At 40.5% G+C, this 25,374-nt stretch overlaps 1 protein-coding gene across 2 annotated transcripts in view; it reads right to left on the bottom strand.

The window, feature by feature from the left end:
* AP3B1 (adaptor related protein complex 3 subunit beta 1) overlaps positions 1–25,374 on the bottom strand; it is a 288,775-nt gene that overhangs the window by 137,684 nt on the left and 125,717 nt on the right. For both annotated transcript variants that reach the window (XM_062212530.1, XM_062212531.1), the window contains exons 8-14: positions 25,142–25,306; positions 17,298–17,395; positions 15,527–15,581; positions 15,369–15,440; positions 12,750–12,812; positions 9,999–10,131; positions 4,147–4,256 (exon numbers count right to left, since the gene is read on the bottom strand). In XM_062212530.1, the coding sequence (XP_062068514.1) occupies positions 4,147–4,256; positions 9,999–10,131; positions 12,750–12,812; positions 15,369–15,440; positions 15,527–15,581; positions 17,298–17,395; positions 25,142–25,306 (696 nt within the window). The remainder of the gene's footprint in view (positions 1–4,146; positions 4,257–9,998; positions 10,132–12,749; positions 12,813–15,368; positions 15,441–15,526; positions 15,582–17,297; positions 17,396–25,141; positions 25,307–25,374) is intronic.

Here is a 25,374-nt window from a genome sequence, read left to right as displayed (position 1 = left end):
TTTTTGATCTCTACTTTAAAACAATGTCCTTACTTATGTCTGTCCACAAGCAATGCCTAATATGAGAATAGTATATTCAAGTCATCCACCATAATTATGTTTGAACAATTTCTCCTTACATTCTTCCTTTAGATATGTACTTGGCTGTCAAATGTTTTGTGGTTCTTTGGTCTTTTTTTTTTTTAGATTTACTTATTAATTTATTTGAAAGGCAGAATATGAAAGGGCAGCAGAGAGATTTCTTTTCATTGTTTCACTCCCTAAATGGCTGCAATGGATAGGGCTGGCCCAGGCTGAACCTAGGTGCCTGGAACTCCATCAGCGTCTCCCGAGTGAGTGGCAGGGGTCTAAGGGCTCGGGACATCTTCCACTGCCTTCTGGTGCATAAGCAGGGAGCTGGACTGGAAGGGGAGCAGCGGGGACAGGAGCTGACTCTGCAATACGGATGTCAGCAGCACAAGTAGCAGCTCACCCTGCTGCGTGCCACACCACTTGCCCCTGAGTTTCCAGGTTTATTTCTCTGTACATTAGCTTTATTCATTCTATAGTCTCCCTGTATATACACTACAGAATTATGTTGAAGCAATAAAATATATAAAGGACTACAAAAAAGCCGGTAAAATTTTAAAGTTGGTCTTCAGAAACATTGAACACAACCTTGCGTACACTGAGCACTGTTCTAAGGGCTGCATAGGCAGTGACTCATTTAATCCTCGTGACAGAGCTCTAAGTCAGCACCATGCTGCCCATTTTACAGATGAGGAAACTGCCACAGAGGAAGAGGCCAAGTAGTCACTTATTGTCACAAAGGCAGTGGAAGACAGAGACTAAGACCAAACATGCGGCATCTGGTTTTCAAATCCAATCTCTTAACTCCTATTCTTGCACGACATTTTTGGTGTGGTTTGGAAACGTGCTCCCCAAGGCTCCGTTGTGAGTGCAGGACTGGTCCCCAGGGGCCTTGGGGAGGCCCAGGTCACTAGCAGTGTGCCAGTGGATGCAGCTCTGCAACTTCATTGGTTCTGTGAAGGCAGTGATAGAAGGAACAGGTCCCCCCTCCCATTCCCCCTGACAGAGACGTGATGCTGCCTCCCGGGCCACTTCACCCACGCTGGCCATTTGTCATGCAGTCTTCACCACATGGAGCTGATGCAGGTGCCATGCCCTTGGACCTTCAAACAAAACTGAGCTAAATAAACCTCTCTTACTCATAAAGGTAGCACCAGTTACAGTGTCAGAAAGCTAACACAAACACAGGCATTATGCTAAGTCTTGGCCTTGAATAGTAGAATATGAACACAAAGCAACACTCTGGTGAGAGAAATGGTGCAAGTTTGGATGCAAGGCAACTCCTGTGAGTCTTATTCTTAAGTTTAAGATAAATGGATAAGTGTTACCACGAGCTTTAGTAATGCTCTCAAGAAAAACAAAATTTTGCCACCACAGATCTTTACAATGTGTCTGACGGGTGGGCTCTAAACTGTGTGCTGCTTTACCTCTGACTCCATAAGCATGATCGCGGCAAAGCACGGATTACGCCGTCCTCCAATAAGGAAACAACACACTGCCCTAAACCACAACCCCATTCCTTACAGAACACAGCTGTCCAAGCTTCAGCCAGCACTCAAGAGACTGGCGTCACAGAAGGTAAACAAAAGAAAAAAAGAATGGCTGACGACAGTGCAGAAAACCAGGACAGTGTACGGTCAGAACCCATGAGAAGAGAAAGTTTCTCAGGGATGAAGTGGCCCCGCAGCTCAGTGATCACAGATCAGCAGAGATACGGGTGCTGAATTACCCACTGCATTCCACAAAAGGAGACAGTAACACCTGGGAGAAAGCAGAACTGGCAACACGCTGGGGAGGGACAGGTTGAGCGGTGAGCCTGAGTTAAAGAAACGAAGTGCCATTCACAAGGTTCTTTCAAGAACTTTACAGTCTCAAAGGGAAGAACAGCATGAGGCAGGGTACAACACACACACAGTGCTACTGTGTCCAGGCCATGTGGTGACAGCATTACGCATATTAATTAATGCAACGCTTCTAACACCCCTGTAATGTATGTCTTTTATGATCACCAGCTGACAGAGGGAAAGTCAAGTGCAGAAATTTTAATGAAAGGACACAGCTGGTAAAAGGCAGAGGTAGAATTATTACTTTTTTTCATAATTTCAGATTTACATAAAAGTTGCAAAAAGAATAAAAACAATTTTCGCACCTTCTTCACTCAGACCCCCAGAAGTTAACACTTTGCTGCCTTTGCAGCAACTTATATCCACTTATATCCTGCTCGCTCAACTCTCTCCAGGTGTACACTCAGGTCTTGTTTTCTTTTTTTGACAGGCAGAGTTAGACAATGAGAGAGAGAGAGAGAGAGAGAGAGAGAGAGAGAGAGAAAGGTTTTCGTTTTCCATTGGTTCACCCCTAAATGGCCGCTGTGGCTTTCAAATAGATAAATAAAGAAGGATCTTACAAGGAAATACTTTGAGACTGTACAACTATCCTATTACTTCTCAAATTCCCTCCCACTAACTTTTCTATTTGTTAATAATTTTTTTTTTTTTTTGACAGGCAGAGTGGACAGTGAGAGAGAGAGAGACAGACAGAGAGAAAGGTCTTCCTTTGTCGTTGGTTCACCCTCCAATGGCCGCCGCGGCCAGTGTGCTGCAGCCGGCACACCACGCTGATCCGATGGCAGGAGCCAGGTGCTTCTCCTGGTCTCCCATGGGGTGCAGGGCCCAAACACTTGGGCCATCCTCCACTGCACTCCCTGGCCACAGCAGAGAGCTGGCCTGGAAGAGGGGCAACCGGGACAGGATCGGTGCCCTGACCGGGACTAGAACCTGGTGTGCCGACGCCGCAAGGTGGAGGATTAGCCTAGTGAGCCACGGCGCCGGCTCTATTTGTTAATAATTCTGAATCAACTATCATTGTGATGATTGAGAGATGACATTCTTTTCTTCAAAGATTTATGTATTTATTTGAAAGGCAGTTAGAGAGAGAGTGAGAGAGATCTCGTTCATCTGCTGGTTCACTCCCTAAGTGGCCACAACAGCCAGAGTGGGGCTGGTCTAAAGCCAAGAGTCCGGAACTCTTTCTTGTTCTCCCACATGGATGCAGGGGCCCACGTACTTGAGTCATTTTCTGCTGCTTTCCCAGATGCATTAGCAGGGAGCTGGATCGGAAATGGAGCAGCCAGGACTCAAACCAGCCCACATATGGGAGGATGGCTTTGCCGGCTACGCCACAGTGCCGGCCACACCTCTATCATCTTCTGAACACCTCTCTTGCTTCTGTATTGACTCAGCAAGATGGTCTAAATTCACCTGGTTCTTTCTTTGTCCCAGTTCTATAATCAGCCATTTCTCTAAAGTCCTGGTCCTCTAAGTGGAGAATGTTAAAACAAAGACCCATCACAAACAGGAATAAAGTGCTATGTTTTACAAAATGCATGAACCTTGAAAACATGCTAAGTGAAAGAAGCCAGAAACAAAAGGTCACAAATCATATGACTTCCTTTGCACAAAATGAGCAGAACAGGCAAATCCAGAGAGGCAGGAAGCAGATTAGTGGTGGCCAGTAGACACTAAGGTGTTTCAGGAATGGGATTTTTTTTTTAACAGATGAAAATGTTCTACAAGCTTAGTGGTGACAACTGCACAACTTTATGAGCGTCCCAAAGTCACGGAATTGTATACTTCCAGAGTATATTTCATATATGAAATGGTACTCAAAGAACAAGACACGGGCACAAAGTGTGCTCACTGGAACTGTGTACTATTATTTCTAGGCACTCTCAAAGGACAGCACTGGGGGAACAGATGTTTGTATATTCATTTACAGATTCACACACGACATACAAACGTGCTCAGACGGCACAAGCTCACGCACACGACCCCCACAACTTGCACATAAAACCCATGAGGTGCACAGCACCACCCCAGGTCTCGCCCACTCCGCAGGTTCATTCTTTCCTGCTGCCCTTTCTGATGTGTAAGTTTCTGCTGTGACAATATGAAATCTTAGAACCATTACTTGAAGCTAGTCATTTCAGGTCTCCTACTCACATCTCCAGACGACCATTTAACAAAATCTATTGAGTAAAATTCAGCAGAATTCAGCAAACACCTCTGAACTGATACTCACAGTGATGCTGTCCAAGAGCTTGGCCATATGTTTGATAATCTCACTGTGTTGTGCAGGTCGCATTTGCAATAATTTCTTTATAACAACCACACTTTCAGCAACAACAACCTCTGAAAAAGATCAAAATCATTTATATTAAATATGCATAATTCAATTAAAATGCAATATACATGATAAACATGTTTAAGTGAGCAAAAACACTTGAAAGACTCAATAAATTTTGGGGTGAAAAGTATCTGTCTTAAATAGAAGAGTTCATTTTAAACCTTAACCTCTGCTGCTGTCTCCTGGCGTCTACTACCCCTTTCTAATCTCAGCTCTGTCGGCCAGGAAAGCAATGGAGCTTACTGAAGAGCACAGTGTCTTCAGATTTCAAACTCAGCTCTCAAACGCTGCTCTCTGGTTCCCACCAATTATACAGCGGTCATCAAATACCTGTAACCTAAACGTTTTCTTTAATCCACAAGAAAGAGCAAGTTCAAAAACAACAACAACAACTCATTACATGGGACACCCAGAAAACCAAGCAGTGAGATCAGCAATAGGAAGAAAGGTGTTACAACAAAAGCATCACACTTCAGAGTGACAAGGAGTGAAGTTATGAGCGGAAGTATCTTCATTTGTGTCCTAGACCTACACTTTCTTTCCTTACCCAACTCTGTAACCTCAGAGGTTGACCTTTCCAGTAGATCAGCCAAACCCCCTCCCCAGCTGAGCAGCAGGAGAACCGGGGGCGGGCGGGGTGGGACATTCCTCCCCTGGAGGGCTCTGCTGTGTGAGTGGCTCTCTCCTGCAGTGTCTGCTAACTCCCTGCACCTCATCCCTCCCTTTAAACCCCAGCACAAATGGCAAAGACTTCCTGCTACGTCAGCCTATAAGCTCCAGGGTGTCACATTATGCTTCTTTGGTTTTCCATAATACTGTACATACATTACAAACAGCCCTTAATTAAATTTTCTTTAAGCACCCGATTTAAGTGTGCCACAGCTAATATAGTGACTGCTACTAGAAGGATTAGGGGATTGGGTTATACCGACATGGCCAACTACTAATCTGCAGTTACATTTCTGGTGGCACCAGTAGAGAAAAATAACAATTCTAGCCTAACCATCTGACCTTACGTAGAGAATCCTATATAAACTAATAATTAGTGTGACCTGATGCCAAAGAAATAAACCAACAATTCTCCACTTTATAATCCTGATATTTTAAAATAAGGCTTCAAAGATATTAGACAGTACTGTGGCACACATTTTAAAGATATGTTTTACTATTATACAAAATAACATGATTTATATCCTATTATTTTTGTTTCTTTAAAATATATATGAAGGCACTTCAAAAAGTTCATGGAAAAATGAGTTAAAAAGTAAGTTTATCATTGGAGGGTGAACCAACGGCAAAGGAAGACCTTTCTCTCTGTATCTCTCTCTCACTGTCCACTCTGCCTGTCAAAAAATTAAAAAAAAAAAAAAGTAAGTTTATTTTGGTGCAAGGAAATTTTTAAATCCATCTATGAACTGTCTGAATACCCTTCATATGTAAGATTTCCAGGGCCACCATCTGGAGCACTGGCATCCCATACGGATGCCAGTTCGTCTCAGATGCCTCACTTCCAATCCAGCTCCCTGCCAATGCTCCTGGGAAAGCAGTGGAAGATGGATCAAGCACTTGGACCCCTGCCAGCCAAGTGCGAGACCCAGACGAAACTCCTGGCTCTGGCCTCATGCAGCCCTGGATGTTGTAACCATTTCAGGAGTGAACCAGGGGATAGATCTCTCTCTTTCTCTGCCTTTACCTCTCCCTTTCTGTAACTCTGACCTTCAGATAAATAAGTAAATCTTTAAAAAACAAAAATAAAACTTTTCCCACCACAATAAACTTATCTTTTAAGTCCATTTTCCATTAACTCTTTGAAATATCCTCATATTTTCTTATCCCTTTAAGATTATAAAAATTTATTATTATCATTCTAATTATTAAGCACAAGATTTCATATACTTTTTTTTCCCCAAAGATTTTTTTCTTTATTTAAAAGCCAGGAATACAGAGAAAGAAGGAGAGACAAAGACAGAGATATCTTCCATCTGCTGGTTCACTCTCCAGATGGTCGCAATGGCCAGCACTGGGCCAATCCAAAGCCAGGAGCCAGGAGCTTCTTCCGGGTCTCCCACAAGTGTGGCAGAAACCCAAGTACTTGGGCCATCTTCCACTGCTTTTCCCATTAACAGGGAGCGGGATGGGAAATGGAGTAGCCAGCCCATATGGGATGCTGGTGTCACAGGCACCGGTTTTACCTGCTAGGCCACAATGCCAGCCCAGTTTACTCTTTCTTCATGAAAATGATAAATTAACTAAATGTAAACAACCAAAAGACAGCCAATATTTATATGTTAGTTTACAAATCTTCTCACCATAACAGAAGGTAAGTACTGTGTTACTAACATTTTAAAGAAACAGATACACACACACTAGAATTATACAACTCGGTCCACCATTCAAAATCACAATCAGGTTATCCCATTCTACCTCTAATAATGTTCTGTCACTATGAGCAGGTATTACTTTTATAAAGACAACTATTTGATGCCATGAGAAAAACCAAGATAACTCAGAATGAGAGCCTGGCCTTATCTAACTTAACCTCTAGCAGGAAAACTAAGATAGTATTAAAGTAACTACCATGCAAAGCAAACTATAGCTACATGCGGTTTTAAAGAATTCGTATCACAAAAATCTTTTTATAAACATTGCAATAAAACTAGCCTAAGTAAGAAGAAAATGTTGTATAATTTTAATTATCCACATGCAGAGACAGAACTGGTGATACGTGAAATATGTATCTGGCATTATTTATGTTTTTATCTATGTAAGTTTCCTATCGTTGCCAAAGAACACTACAAACTTAGCTGCCTGACAACCATGAATTTATCATCTTACAGTTGTGCAGTAGGATGTTTAAAAAAAGACCTTACAGATCTAAAATCCAGGTGTTACCAGGGCTACATTCCTTGGGAATTCTAGAGGAAAACCAGTTCCTTGACTTTTCCACCCACTGAATGTCGACCTTCTTCTTCAGCCCAAGGCCACCTGCAGCAGTCACATCACCCTAACCTCTGCTTCTGACCCCTTCTGACTTTCTCCTCCCTTCCTCATTCCTTGAGGACTCTTCATGACAATGGGTCAGTCTAAATAATCTGCCCACCTCTAGAACCCAATTGAACCACATCCACAAATAAGGTCATCTAGCCACAGGACCTGGGCATCTTGGGGGCCCACTTTCTGCCTACCAAGATGTGGTAATTCCACTCTACTTCCCCTTACGTTGCTTCCTGGTTTCCAAATGCCGCAGTGCTATAGCTCTTTCAGAGGCACAAAACAATCCCGCATTCTACCCCTTTCCTAGTTTCTACCTTATCCTCAACAAAACTTAATGGACCTCCCTGTAAGAAATACACTTTACTACTGTTCTCATCCTACAAATGAGGAATCTAGTACACAGGTAGCTCAAGATAGCATTAACGTCCAAAGACAGGCAGTACGGTTCCATCTGGAAGCTCAAGCTGGTAACAGAGTGGCCACTGTATGGGAACACTGCACTCTACCTGCTTCTATCACTGTCTCCTTCCATTGGACCATGAGCTCTCTAAGGGCAGCCATGTTTTCTAAGCCAAATAAATAGCTTATTAATCCATTCCACATTTATTAAATACCTCAACTAATTCAAGTCCTCGGAAAACGCTTACTGAATGTTAGGAAAACTAAAGTCTTCCACCCAAATCATTTTAGTTTACAGTAGATGGCAACAGTTATTCAAACAAATTTTAATAATATGTTAACTAAAACAAATTATCTTAAGCAACTGAATTATCCTAAACTGGTCTTAAGAATGATAAGAGATTGTTTTTAGGGCAAACTTCATGCTGATTAGAAAGATCTCCCTATACCAAGAAGGCAGAAGTCAACAACACTAAAATAAAAATAAATAAATAAAAAATAAAAACAAGGCCCAGGAGCACCTAACTGCTGCCACTGAAGTTTAAACACACATTATCCGAAGAGATGATGAAGTATCCATTTCATCACAAAATCAAAGAATCACAGATTCCTATAGCTCAAGAGACCTTACAGATTATAAAGGAATGAAGTATTTATTTATTCATAGTAATTACTCTTAAAAGTAGACCTTTTAATAGGAAGGAGAAGTGAGTTTGATGCCAGGGATTACTTCAAAACTGAAATCACTATTATTTTCTTTAATATTAATATCCTCACTTTCAAGAAAAACAATGTGTACATGTATGCATATAATATTTACATATGAACTGAATATGGCCAAATGTTAAAATTCATTAAATCTTAAAAAAAAAAGATTTTGATTAAATGCTTCAGTGATAGTGAACTCAAATAATAATAATAAAAAGCTAATGACTTTACTTTATTTTCCTTGTTTGTTTTTCTACTCACTTTTGTTAAGCCAGCTTGCCAAACTGTAATAGAGAGATAATTAATTAGGTACTATTGGCTAGCGATGTTTTAACAGGTAGAATCTGGACAACAGAGCTAATTATAAATTGCAGGAAGAAATTCCCGTTTATAAAGCAACTTTTGATTTATCAAAACCCAAGAGCCTAACATTAAAATGTCTGTTTCAATGAGTAAACTCTCCTACTGTTTAAGAATGATTTGTAAATAGACTGTATGTGGTTACATAATCTACTCGTCACATGAAGTGCTATGGGGAAAAACACCTTTGAAATTGTTTTTGAGGGATTTTACAGAATGCAGAGACGTGGTTTGGCCTGGAAACATGATGCTGTTTCAAGCTGATAGTTTTTAAGTCTAGCTCATCTTGAACACAGACATATACAGTGAATTTCCAGGAAACTACATCTTGAAGAGGTACACAGTTTTTCCATCCAGCCACTTATCCTTGTTATAATGCCATTTGCCTGCTTTTAGCGCCCTCTGCAGGTCAATCAATAATATGCATGTTGTATATGTCATTAAAAAAAGAACCTTTGTGGAAATGGTACATTAAGAGTGATTAGATTGTTAAGTAAAATAAAACTTTCTTAGTCCCACTGGGGCAAGATAAGTAATGCTTGATAGTTAATGACGTAACGTCATATACTTTTTAAAAAAATGTCCGGCATGTAAGCAGTTATGTGAATTGCAGGTATGCAGGGCTATTGGTTTGATTGCATCACCAACAGGAAAACCACAACGCAAAGTTTACAAGGGTCACAACTTTCAGCTCTCACCAAGAATATCCCAGGTATAAAGTATCTGAAATGACAAGGAACGGGACTGACCACCCCGCTGGACAGCAGACAGACCGGGCAGACCAGAGAGGCACGAATGACAAGGAACGGGACTGACCATCCCTGCTGGACAGCAGACAGACCGGGCAGACCAGAGAGGCACGAATGACAAGGAACGGGACTGACCACCCCGCTGGACAGCAGACAGACCGGGAAGACCAGAGAGGCACGAATGACAAGGAACGGGACTGACCACCCCGCTGGACAGCAGACAGACCGGGCAGACCAGAGAGGCACGAATGACAAGGAACGGGACTGACCACCCCGCTGGACAGCAGACAGACCGGGAAGACCAGAGAGGCACGAATGACAAGGAACGGGACTGACCACCCCGCTGGACAGCAGACAGACCGGGCAGACCAGAGAGGCACGAATGACAAGGAACGGGACTGACCACCCTGCTGGACAGCAGACAGACCGGGCAGACCAGAGAGGCACGAATGACAAGGAACGGGACTGACCACCCCGCTGGACAGCAGACAGACCGGGCAGACCAGAGAGGCACGAATGACAAGGAACGGGACTTACCATCCCTGCTGGACAGCAGACAGACCAGGCCAGAGAGGCACGAATCGCTGACTTCGGAGATGCTGGTGGCACATCTGCCTACAGTCTGAATGGTGGCCGCAGCAAACTGCTTATCCTGGCTTTTCACATAGGTCTAGGAAAGCATTTCAGTGAGTTCACACGCTGGCATTACCAACTGAACCAAAACATACACTGTGTGTAAGGCTTTGTCAAAATATGCATAAGAAGTCTAGGACACACAACAGAAGGTCTGACTGATGAGTTACTTTACTTTTGCTTTTGAACTTAAAGATTGTGTGCCTATAGAAGAGGCACATTTTCAAGCCAGGCTCATTCACCTGTGGCCACAGAGGCCTGGAGCTTCAAAACAGATAGTGGGGAGCAGTGACCCAAAGACAGCAATTAGTTTAAGTGCAAGGTTGAAAAAGATGATGAGAACTCTCTTTGGAGGTTCCAGTTCATTTAACCAGAGGCATCTGTGAATCTATGAGGAAAAAGCGGTCACTTTTTCAGACACTAAAAGCTGGGCAAAAAGTAAGAAAAGGACCAGTATGCTATTGACAAACATCTGATCTTCAAAATAGTATCAGAATGGCTGTAAACAAACAACAGCTACAGTAAGCACCATTTCAATAAAGACCATCTCAACTAAATAAAATATATTTTAAAGAGATTTACTTTAAAAGCATTTTTTTAAATTACACTAAAAATGGCATATTTAAACAAACTTAAAAATAAATTAATAAATATAACAGCAGAAAGGTAAAAGATGTTCACAAAACTTTTAACAGCCCTGAAAAACTTCACTTTGGTTAAAAGTCTGCCTGTCAAAAAATAAAATAAAAAGTCTCCTAATTTAAAAAACTAAGTTTCCATTATTTATAGAAGTGAATGTACTTTTAATACGCACATCTATATTTCAATTGTTGTATTATATATAAATGGGATTGAAAATCCCATTCTCAACTGAATTTTTTAAAAAGATTTATCTATTTATTTTGAAAGTCACAGTTACAGAGAAAGGGAGGGACAGAGAGAGAGAGAGGGAGGGACAGAGAGGGAGAGAGCGCGCTGGCTCTCCCATCCGTTCACTCACTCCCCCACACTGCCGCAATGGCCAGCACTGGATCAGATCAAAGCCTAAGCCAGGAATTTCACCAGGTTCTCCCCCATGGGTGCAGGGGCCCAAACACTTGGGCCATCTTCCGGTGCTTTTCTCAGGCCTCTAACAGGAAGCTGGATTGGAAGCAGAGCAGCCGGGACACGAACCGATGCCCACAAGGGGGATGTCCGCATGGAGGCGGTGGCTTCACCTGCTATGCAACAGCACCAGCCCCTCCACTGGAATTTTTAAAAAGACTTTCCAACATCGAATGGAAAGTACACAATGTAAACTGAACAGTATGGCTACCTAAAATGCCACAGGACATATGTACTTAATGGGTCAACTAAATGAAAATGGGGGGATGAACCTAAAATTACCTTAAAAATATACAAATTTTGGGGCCAGCCCTGTGGCAAAGTGGGCTAAACCTTTACCTGTAGCACTGGCATCCCATATGGGCACCGGATCATGTCCTGGCTGCTCCTCTTCCGATCCAGCTCTTTCCTATGGCCTGGGAAAGCAGTCTCTCTCTGTCTCTCCCTCTATCTGTAACTCAACCTCTCAAATAAATACATAAAAACCTTTAAAAAAATACAAATTTTGTGAAAATGCTATCAAGATGAATAAATGTTCAGGAAACAAATTCTGTTCCGTTAAGGCAAAACCAACTGTATTTAAAACCATTCACAAGGTTTACCCAACTTCTTCAATTAAAATTTAACATTTGGACAAATTTCCTACTCTCCTCACAGCTATTAAAAAACAGCACATGATTTAAACACAGAAATAAGTTGATATCTGACAGTGATAAAAGTGAATATGTGTGAAGAAAGATACATTAAGAGTGACTTTCAAAAATGAGTCCCATTTAACATTGTGACATTAAGTAACTGGCTCACCAATGTTCTTAGGTGGCCAGTGCACATCCTCTATAAAACAAAGCAGTTCCTCAACACTACTGAGACTTCCTTCCGACACTCCCAAGAAGGGTGACGATGGCAAGGGCGCCCAACGAGATGCCCGGGACACGAGGAAAAGGAAAACTGGAAACGCTGACGAGACTCCTACAGCTGTGCTCCGGGCCTGGGTGCTCACCCTCCCGTTACAAAGGGCACAACGGCCATGAAGGAATTCTGGAATACTTTTTGAGGAAATTCAGGTACGAAACATCTCAACATCCATCAGCACACATGATTTAAAAGTATAACAAACAAGATAAACATAACAATTTTGGTAAGCAAGTATGAACTTTTTTTAAGCTACACATGAGGACAAGGGGACAATTCTAAAATAGTGATAGGCCAGCCAAGCAGGGTTAACCGGGTAAGAAATGAAGCTATTTTCATGAGTGCAGATTATAAAAAAGGACTGCTGCTTATGATGACACAAAGAGGTAGAAACCTTACCAGGAAAAAATATCAAACAGCTATAAACCAAACACGTTCAAATTCTATGAAAACATGGAAGGATATTATCTTATTTTCTTTAAATATTAAACTTGTAGTTCATGTTCACTCTTAAAAATTTACACATTTCTTAGTTATCAACCTTATATAAATCACTATTTAATTTACACAATCATGTATTCCTAGAATCTGAAAGATGTAACGTTTTAGAAGTGATGTTATAATTAACACTGCACAAACCTGAAATTCTCGAAGAAGAGTTGATACATTAGCTTCGTTTGCCAAGTTTGTCAAAATTTCTAGCTATTAAAAAAAAAAAAAAAGAAAAGAAAGTGAACATTTTAAAAGAAACAAAAAGACGACTTAAATAGACCCTGGCATTTAATTAGAAGTTAATTTCTGGAGCTGGCTTTGTGGTGTAGCAGATCAAGTTGTTACTGGGTGCCGGCTTTGAGTCCCAGCTGCTCCACTTCTGATCCAGCTCCCTGCTAATGCACCTAGAAATGCAGCGGAGGACGGCCCAAGCGCTGTAGCCCATGTCCCAGGTGGGAGACGTGGACGAGGCTCTTAGCTCCTGGCTTCCACCTCACCCAGCTCTTGCCATTGTGGCCATTTGGGGAGCAAACCAATGGATAGAAGACTTCTCTCTGTCTCTCCCTAACACTGCCTATCAAATAAATACATCTTTTTTTTTTTTAAAGTTAATTTATATTTTTTAAAATGTCATACTGTCACAAATATGACAAGGTATATATTCTGGCGAACTCAGTCTGTCCCCTTATGTCAACACAGACTAGATCATTACATAGTTCTCAAAAAATAATGAGGAAAAGAAGAATCCTACATCTTCATTCATTGTCCCAATTTTACAATCTACATTTAATAAACCTAGATAAATCGAGGTGTCTTGAATTTTATCACCTATTCAGAAAGTCAGAAAATAATTTAACTTCCACGTAATTCCCATTTGTCAGATACCAATTAATTCTCTCCATTTATTCTCCGACATCCTGCCATCTCAAATACTTTTGACATTTTTAATTTCCTCTACTGGATTTATAGGTGTAAGAAATGCCCAATTAAAAATCCATCTCCAATGAACTTGATAAAAATACTTGCTCCTATTAATAAAAACTAAGTAATTAATCTGAAGACGTAAAAAAAGAAAGAAAAAGGGAACAGAAAACAGATGAAGCAAGAGAAAACTAAAGCTAACAGCTAAACAGAAACATGCTAATGTCAATGGCTGCATTAAAAGTAAATGGTCTAAACACCCCAGATAAAAGGAATAGCCCAAAGGACATTCTTTATACACTCTGGTTACAAGTCATCCATTCTGCTATATGGAATGGGAATACTGTACTCCAGGTTATGGGATGGCTTGTCACTTTACATTTTTGAAAATATTTATTTATTTATTTTCAAAGGCAGAGTTACAGAGAGAGGAGAGACAGAGATCTTTCATCCACTGGTTCACTTGCCAGATGGCCACAACGGTCAGCACTGGGCCAGGCTGAAGCCAAGAGCCAAGAGCTTCATCTGGGTCTCCCACATGGGTGGCAGGGGCCTAAACACATGAGCCATCTTCCTCTGCTTCTCCCAAGCCATTAGCAGGGAACTGGCTCAGAAGTGGAGCAGCTGGGATGCAGCGTTCATATGGGAAGTGGGTGTTGCAGGAGGAGGCTTTACCTGTTATGATACAATGCCAGTACATAGTCATTTTATTTTGATGAGAATATTTTAACTTTCTGAACAATTTTTTTTTAATTTCAAACACACGGAAAAGTTACATATCTAGTACAAGGAACCATTTTTTTTTTCCCTGTGAAAATCAATCTGATGCCACATCATCACCTAATACTTTGGGGTGTACTTCCTATAAATCAGGACATGTCCCACAGAGCACAGCACAGCACAAGCCAGTCAGTCAGGAAATTAACGTCAGTGTATTACTTCCAGGCAATTAACACTACACACTTAGGTTTCACTAACTGTCCCAATAATATATAATGAAAGAATCTTGCCAATATCACATACAGTATTTACCTGTCTCCTTCAACCTCAAACGCTTCCTCATTCTTTTTCAACTTCATGATCTTGACACCTCAGATTACAAACCAGCTTTTTTGTAAATTATTCTTTAATTTTGGTGTTTCAGTTTTTCTGATTCAGCTCAGTTTCCATGTAAATAACCTATTATTCCAATTTGTATTGAATAGTTCATCTTTTCCCCTATCAGATTGTAACGTACCCCCTATTATACAGTACATTTTCCTATGTGTGGGTGGGTTTCCACACGTTTGGATCTATTTAAGTTACTTGTCTAAGTATCACATTGTTTTAATCACTAAAGTTTTGTATTTCCTAACTGCACTGAACACCACTTATCATCCCCTGACAACAACACTCTTCATGAATCCCTGTTAGCATAAATTGTTCTTTTCACTTACTCCTATCCCTTAAATCTCAAATTAGTCTACCAACAGCAAAAGTATTCATGAAAATGTCATTCTTTTAACATCCACTCAAACACTACCTTTTCCAATATCCCAGAGAATTTATAAATCCCACCTTTGGTTTCACTAGCACTTAATTAAAATCTCTGTATCACAGTAATAAAATACTTATATAACTGTTTAATTCAGAATGCTCATGGTGTGGGTAGAATGTCTTAATTTTACATTAACACAATGTAGCACATTAACTAGTAAAATAACACAGATCAGAAACTATAAAGAAAATCTTCAACTATATGTTTTCTAAAAACCAGAATTCCACACTGCAGATGCTAGAAGCTGTAGCAATATCTCTTCAAATTACACGTGTGTGGGAGCATCAGGAGAGTGAAAGCACGCATACCTTCAGTGTTTTAATCATGGTGGGGTCAGTTGACCTAACATAGAAACTCTTCAGATATGGTTCAAACATACCCTAGGGTACAAAAATAGACACATAAATACAGTTACATATTAATGTGTTCATTTGACTCTTAATTTATGTGCTCACAGTGTACATACCTTTCTTTGAATTGACATGGTTGCTATATTTTGTAGGACAATGTATTGCACTTCCCTAAAAATTAAAAAAAAAATTTTTTTACTGGGTGTATTTTCAAATTAGTAAACAGTGTAATAATGAGAAAGCATCAGCAGTGTATTTCACAATGAGTGGAACTCTTAAAAGTAATACTGAAAAATTTTTCATGAATGTTAGATATTTATGCCTTCTTTTAAATTTGTTTTCCCCATAAAGTCCTAATAGATGAGAGGTATTAGGTGTGATCTGCCATGAGGGAGAATTCAAATCATTTTATAAAGTTATACTTCTCATCCAGAAAGCCAACACTGCAGCTGCTCTGAACACAAGCCAAGAAGGCATTTTTCACAGTCAATGGTTAAACATGACCATCATGTTAAGAAACACTCTCAGACTTAAGGTTTATTTTGTCACTCAGCCCTACCCAGAGCGAAAGCCTGGTTAAAACAGTTGTCATTATGTTTATGTCCAAACATCTAATAAATGAAGTGAATCTGATACAAGGCTTCATGACAGGAAGACCTATTCCAGACCTACTATTCCTTACAGCAGTCATAAGAAGAATAAAACAGAAAAGATGCTTAGGTGGGAAGACAGGAAGGACAGAAACACAAAAAACACAGCATCTCACTTGTTGTCCCAAAAATGACAAAAGCCAGTACTAGATAAGCAAAACCTTTTAATTGAAAAACAAAATAAAACTAAGTATTGCAAACTATCTAAAATAGCTGGGGCAAAGGTATTCTAGCACAGAAAACACAATAAACAAAACTCTTATCTTAAACTTCAAATTACATGTCGAGGGAATACACTGTCCTGAACTACTGATCTGAACACCTAAAATTAAAGAAGGTGGCATGCTCAATCTCTTTATCTATAAGAAGCTAAAGGGTACACAATTCTTTAAAAGGAGTAGCTTTTAAAAATGTAGTACTTTTAAAAAACCAGATAATTACAAAGGGAAACACTTCAACTTTATCAAAAAATAATTGTCAAAAATTATGTAACTTACCATATGATCAGCTGTACACAGAATTATACACCAAAAGTTACTATGATTGTATTTCAGTATGGTTTTTCAGTGAATCCAGATTTATCAAGACTCCCAGACATCATTATTGTCATAGCTGTCAAATATGAGTACCAGCCTACTGGTGACAGCATATTGTGTGTGGAACAAAATATTTTTAATCTGTTTGGCCTTGTGGTTTAAAAGATTTCAATATTTATCACTAAATTTGAGATAAATTTTATATAAAGCCTTTAATGACGATCCCTTAATCATGAAATCTTACTGATAAAACAGAGCTATGCATTAAATGCTCAGAAGTGTTGACATCTCACTTCTGAAGGAAAACAAAAGACAAAACATGGGACAGGCATGTGGGGCAGCAGTTCGGATGCTAGCTGGGATTACGTTTCTCATACCAGAGCATCTAGCTCTGCCCGATTCCAGGCTCTTCCTAAAGGGCACCAGCAGAGACAGCAGTTACGCCCCAAGCACTTCAGTTTGTCCTCCATGTGGGAGACCCAGAAGGAGGCTCACTCTCCTGGTTTCGGCCTGGCCCAGCTCCAGCTGTGGCAAGCATTTGGGGAGTGAACCGTTGGATGGAAGAACTCTTTCTTTGTGTCTGTTTCTGTTTCACTGACTCTCTCTAACAAATGAAAAATATTTTTTGTTTAAAAAAAAAAGCAAAATTTACCATTGAAAGAACAAAGACAAGAGGACATATACATGAGGTTACAACCTACCTATTGCTACGAAGTAAACGCACCAGTGACTTAGAAATCACGCCAGCCTCAGATTTTGGTGAAATGTGCCAATACAGCTGAGCAACTGCCATGACAACCTGCAAGAGCCAAGAGAAAAGCAATGGGAGCGGTGAACACAGGCACACTTGACAGGTCCCAGACACGTCCCTGCACACCACTCCCTCTCCACTCTGCAGGAGGGCTGTGCCATGCAACGGACTCTGTTATCCTCTGTACTGAGTTGAACAAGTAGGCCTATCCCCAAAGCTGGGTCTGTCCTCAGAGTGTGATCTTAAGGAACTAGGGTCTTTGCTGATGTTATTAAGACAAACATCAAGATGAGATCATGTGAGATTAGAATGGGCCCTAAAGCCAGTGACAGTGTCCTTCAGTCAGAAGAGGACAGACACAGAGAAGGCGGCCATGCGAAGACACGGCAGAGACTGGACTGAGGTTCTGACAAGCCAAGAAACGCCACGGATCAGCAGCACTACCAGAAGGCACTGCCACTGGTAAAACTAACCCAAAAAACACCCAAAACCCCAAAATTAGCAGAAGGAAGGAAATAACTAAAGTTGGAGCTGAAACAAACGAGATAGGGATTGGCAATAAAACAACCCGGAGGCAAGGGTTTGGCCTGATGGTTGATACCGAGACGCCTGCATCCCACACTCAGGCACCTGGGCTTGAGTCTTGGCTCCACTCCCCATGCCAGCTGCCTGCAAATGCACAACCTATGAAACACCACGCGGTGGCACACTAATCCACTGTTGGTGGGAATGCAAACTGGGAAGACCACTACAGAAGAGTTTGGAGATTCCTCAGAAATCTGAATATAGCCCTACCACATGACCCAGTCATCCCACTACTTGGAATTTACCCAAGGGAAATGAAATTGTCAAATAAAACTGTCTGCACCTCCATGTTTATTGCAGCTCAATTCACAATAGCTAAGACATGGAATCAACCTAAATGCCCATCAACAGAAGACTGGATAAAGAAAGTATGGTGTATGAACTCTATAGAATACCACACAGCAGTAAAAAAAAAAAATGAAATCTGATCATTTCTAACAAAATGAAGGAATCTGGAAAGCATCATGCTGAGTGAAATAAGCCAGCCCCAAAGGGACAAATATCATATGTTCTCCCTGATTGGTGACAACTAACTGAGCACCTAAAAGGAAACAGGTGGAAGTGAAACTAACACTATGAGAAACAATGACTGGATCAGCCCTTGTCCTGACTGTCGAGGAATAGCTTACTATTTTATTCTTCTTATTATTTTCTTTTTCTACTTAATACCATTGGTTGAACTCCTTAATTAGCACACAATTATTCCTAGGAGTTTAAATCTAAGTGTTAAAAATAAGAGTGGGAGTAAGAGAGGGAGACGTACAGTTCGGCACACGTTCACTCAGACTTACCCCTAAGGGTAAAGCTAGAAACATGCCATGGACTCCAAATCCCACTAAGTTGGGGTATCAATGCCATCTTACTAGTTAAAGTGGTAAGTTCATAACTGATCATAAAGATAGGATTAAATGTCAAAGGGATCACATAAATGAGTGTCTGCTAATAATAATTGATAGAATTAAAAACAAGAGAAAGATCTAACATGGGAAGTGGGATACAGAGCAGACTCATAGAATGACAATGCCCTAAGTAGCACTCTGGCCTCAGAATCAGCCCTTAAGGCATTCAGATCTGGCTAAAAACCCATGAGAGTTTCCCAGGCATGGAAAGCCAAGACACTCTGGCAAAAAATGACCTAAATGAGATCCCAACAGAAAGAACAGGCCATCAAAGAAGGAGGTACCTTTCTCTGAGGGGAGCAGATAACTTCCACTTTGATTATGGCCTTGTCTAAATAAGGTCAGAGTGTGTAAACTCAAGAGGCTTCCATAGCCTTGGCAGCTTATGACAAGAGCCTCGGGTGATTACTGACTCAATTGTGAAATCAACAACAGAATGACTCCTGTGCACTTACTCCCATGTAGGATCTCTGTCCTTAATGTGTACTATGAAGATTAACAGTAAAAAAAAGTCTTCAAATAGTACTTTATACTTTGTATGTCTTTGTGGGTACAAACTGTTGAAATCTTTAGTTAGTACATACTAAGTTGATCTTCTGTATATAAAGATAATTAAAAATGAATGTTAATGGCTGGCACCGCGGCTCACTTGGCTAATCTTCCACCTGTGGCACTGGCACCCCGGGTTCGTCCCGACTGGGGCACCGGATTCTGTCCTGGTTGCTTCTCTTCCAGTCCAGCTCTCTGCTGTGGCCTGGGAAGGCAGTGGAGGATGGCCCAAGTGCTTGGGCCCTGCACCCACATGGGAGACAGGGAGGAAGCACCTGGCTCTTGGCTTTGGATCGGCACAGTGTGCCGGCTGTAGCCATTTGGGGGGTGAACCAACAGAAAAAGGAAGACCTTTCTCTATGTCTCTCTCTCTCTCATTGTCTAACTCTGCCTGTCAAAAAAAAAAAAAAAAAAAAAAGAATGTTAATGAAGAATGGGATGGGAGAAGGAGTAGGATATGGGATGGTTTGCGGGTGGGAGGGTGGTTATAGGGGGAAAAACTGTTATAATCCAAAAGTTGTGATTTCGAAATTTATATTTATTAAATAAATGTTTTCTTAAAAAAAGGCTATAAAAGTTGCTTAAGGGAAATGAGCTTATATAGCATTTAAAAAAAAAGAAGAAATAAAGGGCATGAAAATTGGAAATGAGCAAGTCAAGCTGTCACTGTTTCCAGATGACACGATCATGTGTATAAAAACTCAAAATATTCTACCAAATAACTATTAAAACTAATAAACAAATGGAGAAAAGTTGAAAAATACAAAACTAGTGTACAGAATCAGCAGCACTGCTGTACATCCAGAGAGAATTACTTGAAAACAAAGCAATCCCATTTCTTACAGATACCAGAAACAAACAAAACTCTGGGAATCCACTTCACCAAACTATAAAACAACAATGAAAGAACTTGAAGACTGTCCAGAGATGAAAGACATCCTGTATTCATAGATGAGAAGAATCAACATTATTAAAATGTACATACTACGCCAAATATATAGATTCAACGTAATCCTTATCAAAATACCAATGACATTTTGCACTCACTAGAATAAACACTACTAAAATTGAAAGGGAACCACAAAAACTCTGAATAGCCAAAGCAATCGTGAACAAGAAGAACAAAGTAGGAGACTTTCTATAACCTGACTTCAATGTATACTATGGAGTGCGGCAGGCGTTTGGCCTAGCCTAGCAGTCACGATGCTGGTGGACACCCACACTCCATGGCCCCGATTCTAGCTTCCTGCCAGTGTGCACCCTGGAAACAGTGAGTGACGATTTAAGTAGCTGGGTCCCCGCCATCGATATGGTGACTTCCCAGATGCTGACTTCAGCCTGGCCCAACCCCAGGAGTTGCAAGCATTTGGGTGCTAAATCACTAATGAGAGCTGTCTGTCTCTCTAATCAAAGAAAAATAAAGAAATTAATCAAAACAGAATACTATGAAGTTACCATAATTATACCAGGCATAAAAACATACACACAGAAAAACAGAATAGGGAGACTAAAAGTAAGCCCATGAGTCTACACCCAACTGATCTTCAAGAGAAGAGCTAAGAATGTGCACTGGAGATAGGACAGTCTTCTGAATAAATGAAAAAGAAGACATCCATATACAGAAGACTGACTCTAGTGGGGCCCGTGTTGTCACCCATGTGGGAGACCCTCCGGACTTTGGGCCAGTCCAGGCCCAGGCATTGTGGCCAATTGAGGAAGAAGAAAAATGACACTAGATCCATTCTCCTATCACATACAAAAATCAACTCAAAATGGCTTAAAGACTTAACTGTAAGATCTGAAACTATCAACTAGAAGAAAACATAAGGGAGTCACTTTGCAACACTGGAATAAGCAAGGGTTTTTCCAAATCAGAACCCCTGAAAGCACAGGAAACAAAAGCAAAACAAAGCAAAGAGTATTTTATCAAGTTATAGCTACTGCACACCAAAGTAACAACTGGCAGAATGAAGAGACAACCTACAGAATGGGAGAGAGGATCTGTGAATTGTAGCTCTGACGAAGAGTTAATCAACAGAATATACAAGGAACTCAAAGAACAGCAACTAACCAAACAGTCCAATTCAAAATGGGTAGTATTCCCTCCAAAGGAAGATGGCTAAATATGTTGACTGTCAACATGTGTGGACCAATGTTGCTTTAAAGAAAATCTTTCCAACATGCAGACACAGCTTTGAGTGCCCCATAACAGCAGTACTGAAGACGTTAGCTAATAGATATTTTAGTGGATAATCTGTTAACTGACATCCAGTGTAAGTTACAGCCTTCTCATTTTGCTCATTTTAGATATCCTGGACTGAGCAGAGGGGCCTTTCCTATATTTCTCCTGATAAATACACATACTGGCCACTCCTTATCTCTTTTTCTTAAAGTGAAATCTTTTAGGCATACAGGGCAGCACCAGGTTACTGAACAGTTGTGACTTTATGGTAACTTTCCTATTTTGAGCCCATGGGTTATGAGAATTTGCAATATGTTGTTATATTTAGAGCCAATAAAAGTTTAATCAATGCTCAGTATTGGTTTAGAAAATTTTAGGTCCTCTAAACCAGATACCTTAAAAAAAAATGGGTAGTACATTTAAACAGACATTTTTCAAACAAATGTCCCCAGGGTTCGTGAGAAAAGGGTCAGTATCACTAATAATCAGAGAAATGCAAATCAAGCCCACAGTGAAGTATCTCCTTACTCCACTTAGATTTGTTATAACCAAAAAGTCAAAAAACAACAAGTGCTGGTGAAGATGTCGATAAAAGGGAACACATGCATGCTGCTGCTAACAATTATCACAGCCACTGTGGCAAAATAGTATACGGTTCCTCAACAGACTCAACACAGAACTACCAAACACCCTACCACCCACCGTGGGGTACGTACCCAAGGGAAACCAAAGGAATGCGATGAAGAAGCACCTGCGTCCCCACGTTCAGCACTCTTTAAAACATCCAAGAAGGGGAGACAGCCACTCAGGACAGGGCACAGAAAACGTGCTCTATGAACACAATGGAGTGTTATTTGGCCATATAAAAGGATGAAACCTTCTCATTCCATCAACAAGGATGAAACTGGAGGTTATTAGGTTAAGTGAAATTAGCCAGGAATAGACCAAGTGTTGCATGATCTCACACCCAGGATCTTAAGTCTCGGAGCAGAGTGCTGTATACCAGAGGATGATGAGAATACAGGGGAGGGAGAGATGAGGACAAGTCAATGGGTCTAAGTTACAGCTACATGGGAGCAGGAGGGGATAGTAGGATGGCTACACACAATGATAATACACTGCAAAATGTTCACAGAAAATAAAAAGCAGTAACAAAGAACTTTCAATGTTTTTATCATAAAGAAATGATAACTGTTTGAGGTACTATATATGTTTACTTCATTTTGAACCATTGTAAAATATATGCTTATATTAGAACATCATTTTTCTGTGTCACATTTTCTGTGTTACAAATTTTAAGTTAAATACAGAAAAATCAATACATTTAAGTAGTGATTAAAGGAATCCCATTACAATAATACATTTAAATCAGCACTATTTGAAATGATGCTTTTTTTTTTAAATGCAAAACTTTAAAAACAGTCTTTGGTTCAAGGTCATTAGGGGTGACTGTCTCACAGTGTAGGAGTAATGTGATTCCTCTACATGCCTGCACACTTAAACTCACTCAAATACACAGTGAAACACGTGAACGGTGCAGAAACACAGCTACCCAAGTTATATAACCTTGTCTTTTGGCTTGGAAGATGTATTAATACCTCTGTATTTCTGCCTGAACTATAAACTGTAGCACGTAGCTGGCAGGAAAGACCTTTACATATGCCTCAGCACCACACCGCATGTGAGAAAGGCAAAACAGAGCTTCTTCTAGCAAAAAGGAATTCTTAAAAATACAACTCGCAGGGGCCTACATTTACTGTTGTTTGGCATTTGTTGTATTTTTTCATTACAAGAATGTTTTATAGCTTTCAAAGATAAGTAACGAATTTTTGGAGTGGAAGACTCTCATTTCTTCTCATGTGATTAACATATACATTCCCTTAAATTTAAAATCTTATAAATTAAGAGAATCTCAATTAATGACTGACCTACTCTACAAAATGACTGTAATTTTTACATCTATTAAAACACATGGCTAATAAGTATTAGTATACAATGAAAGGGAAACTGAAGTTTAATTTTAGCGTATTTTACAGACAATAAATTAAATCCTATTCTACTACAAACAACAAGCCCACTCCTCTGGCAAGAAAGTAAACCACATTTTCTGTGAATGTCATTTCTAGCTGGTATGTCATTTATTGTAGTATACTAGAGAGGACCCTTCCAGTGTGTCAGTCAGGGCAAAAGGACTACATGTATTGTAGTATACTAGAGAGGACACTTCCAGTGTGTCAGTCAGGACAAAAGGACTAAATGTTCATCTTCCCCCTCAGGAATATTGACAAATGCATCACAAAGTTCCTTCAGTACCAAGTTTGATACATATATGGGATCACCTGGAAAAGCCATGAGGGAAGCTCCCTAAAGTTCAGAATTCAGGAAGAATTAAAATTCGGGCTCACAGGTCTTCCACAGTCACATCACGCATGTTAATAAAAAGCGTATCCTATCAGCCCTTTTCTCTTGTTAACCCTCTATGCCACTTTCCCCTGACTCAGACTGTGAGAACAGCCTCTATTCAGTGACTCCACTTCAGTCTACACAGCACTGACCAATCAGGCTTCCTGAAGCAAATTCTCGGTCTCTGTATAAACGTGAAGATAAGGTTGTTAAAAAAATCACAATTCCTCAAAAACAAGCTTTTACATCCACCAACACCTCAAAAACAAGGAACCAAGACACATGGGAGGAACGCTGCCAACTGCCTCTGCTCGCTTCACCATCTGAGAAGAATTCTGGTAAGTATTTGAAACATAGAATCAATTTTCAATATAAAATTAAATTTACAGTGATTCAATATTAAACCAGAGTTTCAGATGGAAAATCAGAGACATAGCCAGCATTCGACAAAACCAGCTAAAACACAAGTACATTTATAACATCAGTGAAGTACCGTTTTGTTGTCACTGGGGATATGTACTGAGAAATGACGTGGAAGCTAAATTACCGCACATAAAGCAAAACCTCTGCTAGTTACCAAGACACACAGAGCTCAGCTCTGAATTCTTAAGAATCAAAACCTTAAAGAGATGCAAGTGAAGTTCCTCATACTTGAAGTTTTTATTAACAGAAGAGAACAAGGAGTTAAGAATGTTTTCTGACAGGCGTCTGGCCTACAAGCTAAGGCGTGGGTTAACACAGCTGCACCCAACAGCACAGCACTTGGGTACTGTGTGCGCCCAGCTCTACCTCCCGACTCCAGCTTCCAGAGCACGCGTACTCTGGGGGCGGGGGTGATGCTCAGGCAGCTGAGCCCCTGTGGACGGAGTCCCACTGTGGGATCTGAGGAGTGAGCCAGTCATGGAATAAGAAACTACACCCCACACAGGGACACTACCAAGTGCCACTGAAATTTTTTTAAAGTGTATTTCATTAAAAGGCTGAAACACATTGAAATAGCAAAATCTGGTTTCTAGCATCTAGCTTATATCCCACACTGCATTTTCCATCACTCATTACAAATACTTGTCTGTAAACAAATAATCTACTTGCACACTCAAAAGTGTTCACTGAACTCAGATACCTTTGCTCCTGTTTACGCTCTAATCTAAGAAGTGTGTAACAGTCTGCACATACCGCGGCATTTCTGCTCTGAAGCAAAGGCTTTGTGTTCCTGATCAGCAGCCGATGGTCTGGATCCATGGCGTACGGTGTCTTCCTTTTCTCAGCCTCCTCCTGCTGCTCATCGTCAGACTCGTAGAAATTCTTCTCACCGCCCTCCACACCACCATCACCGCCACCCTGCCAGGGAAGACATTTAACCCAGGTCAGCTCGGATCAGAAAGACACTATGGCAGGCACATCTTCAT

The sequence above is a fragment of the Lepus europaeus genome, chromosome 15 (assembly GCF_033115175.1).
Source record: "Lepus europaeus isolate LE1 chromosome 15, mLepTim1.pri, whole genome shotgun sequence".
Lineage (NCBI taxonomy): Eukaryota > Metazoa > Chordata > Mammalia > Lagomorpha > Leporidae > Lepus > Lepus europaeus.
Note: the sequence above shows the minus strand (reverse complement) of the source record. Positions and strands in the feature narration are given on the sequence as shown.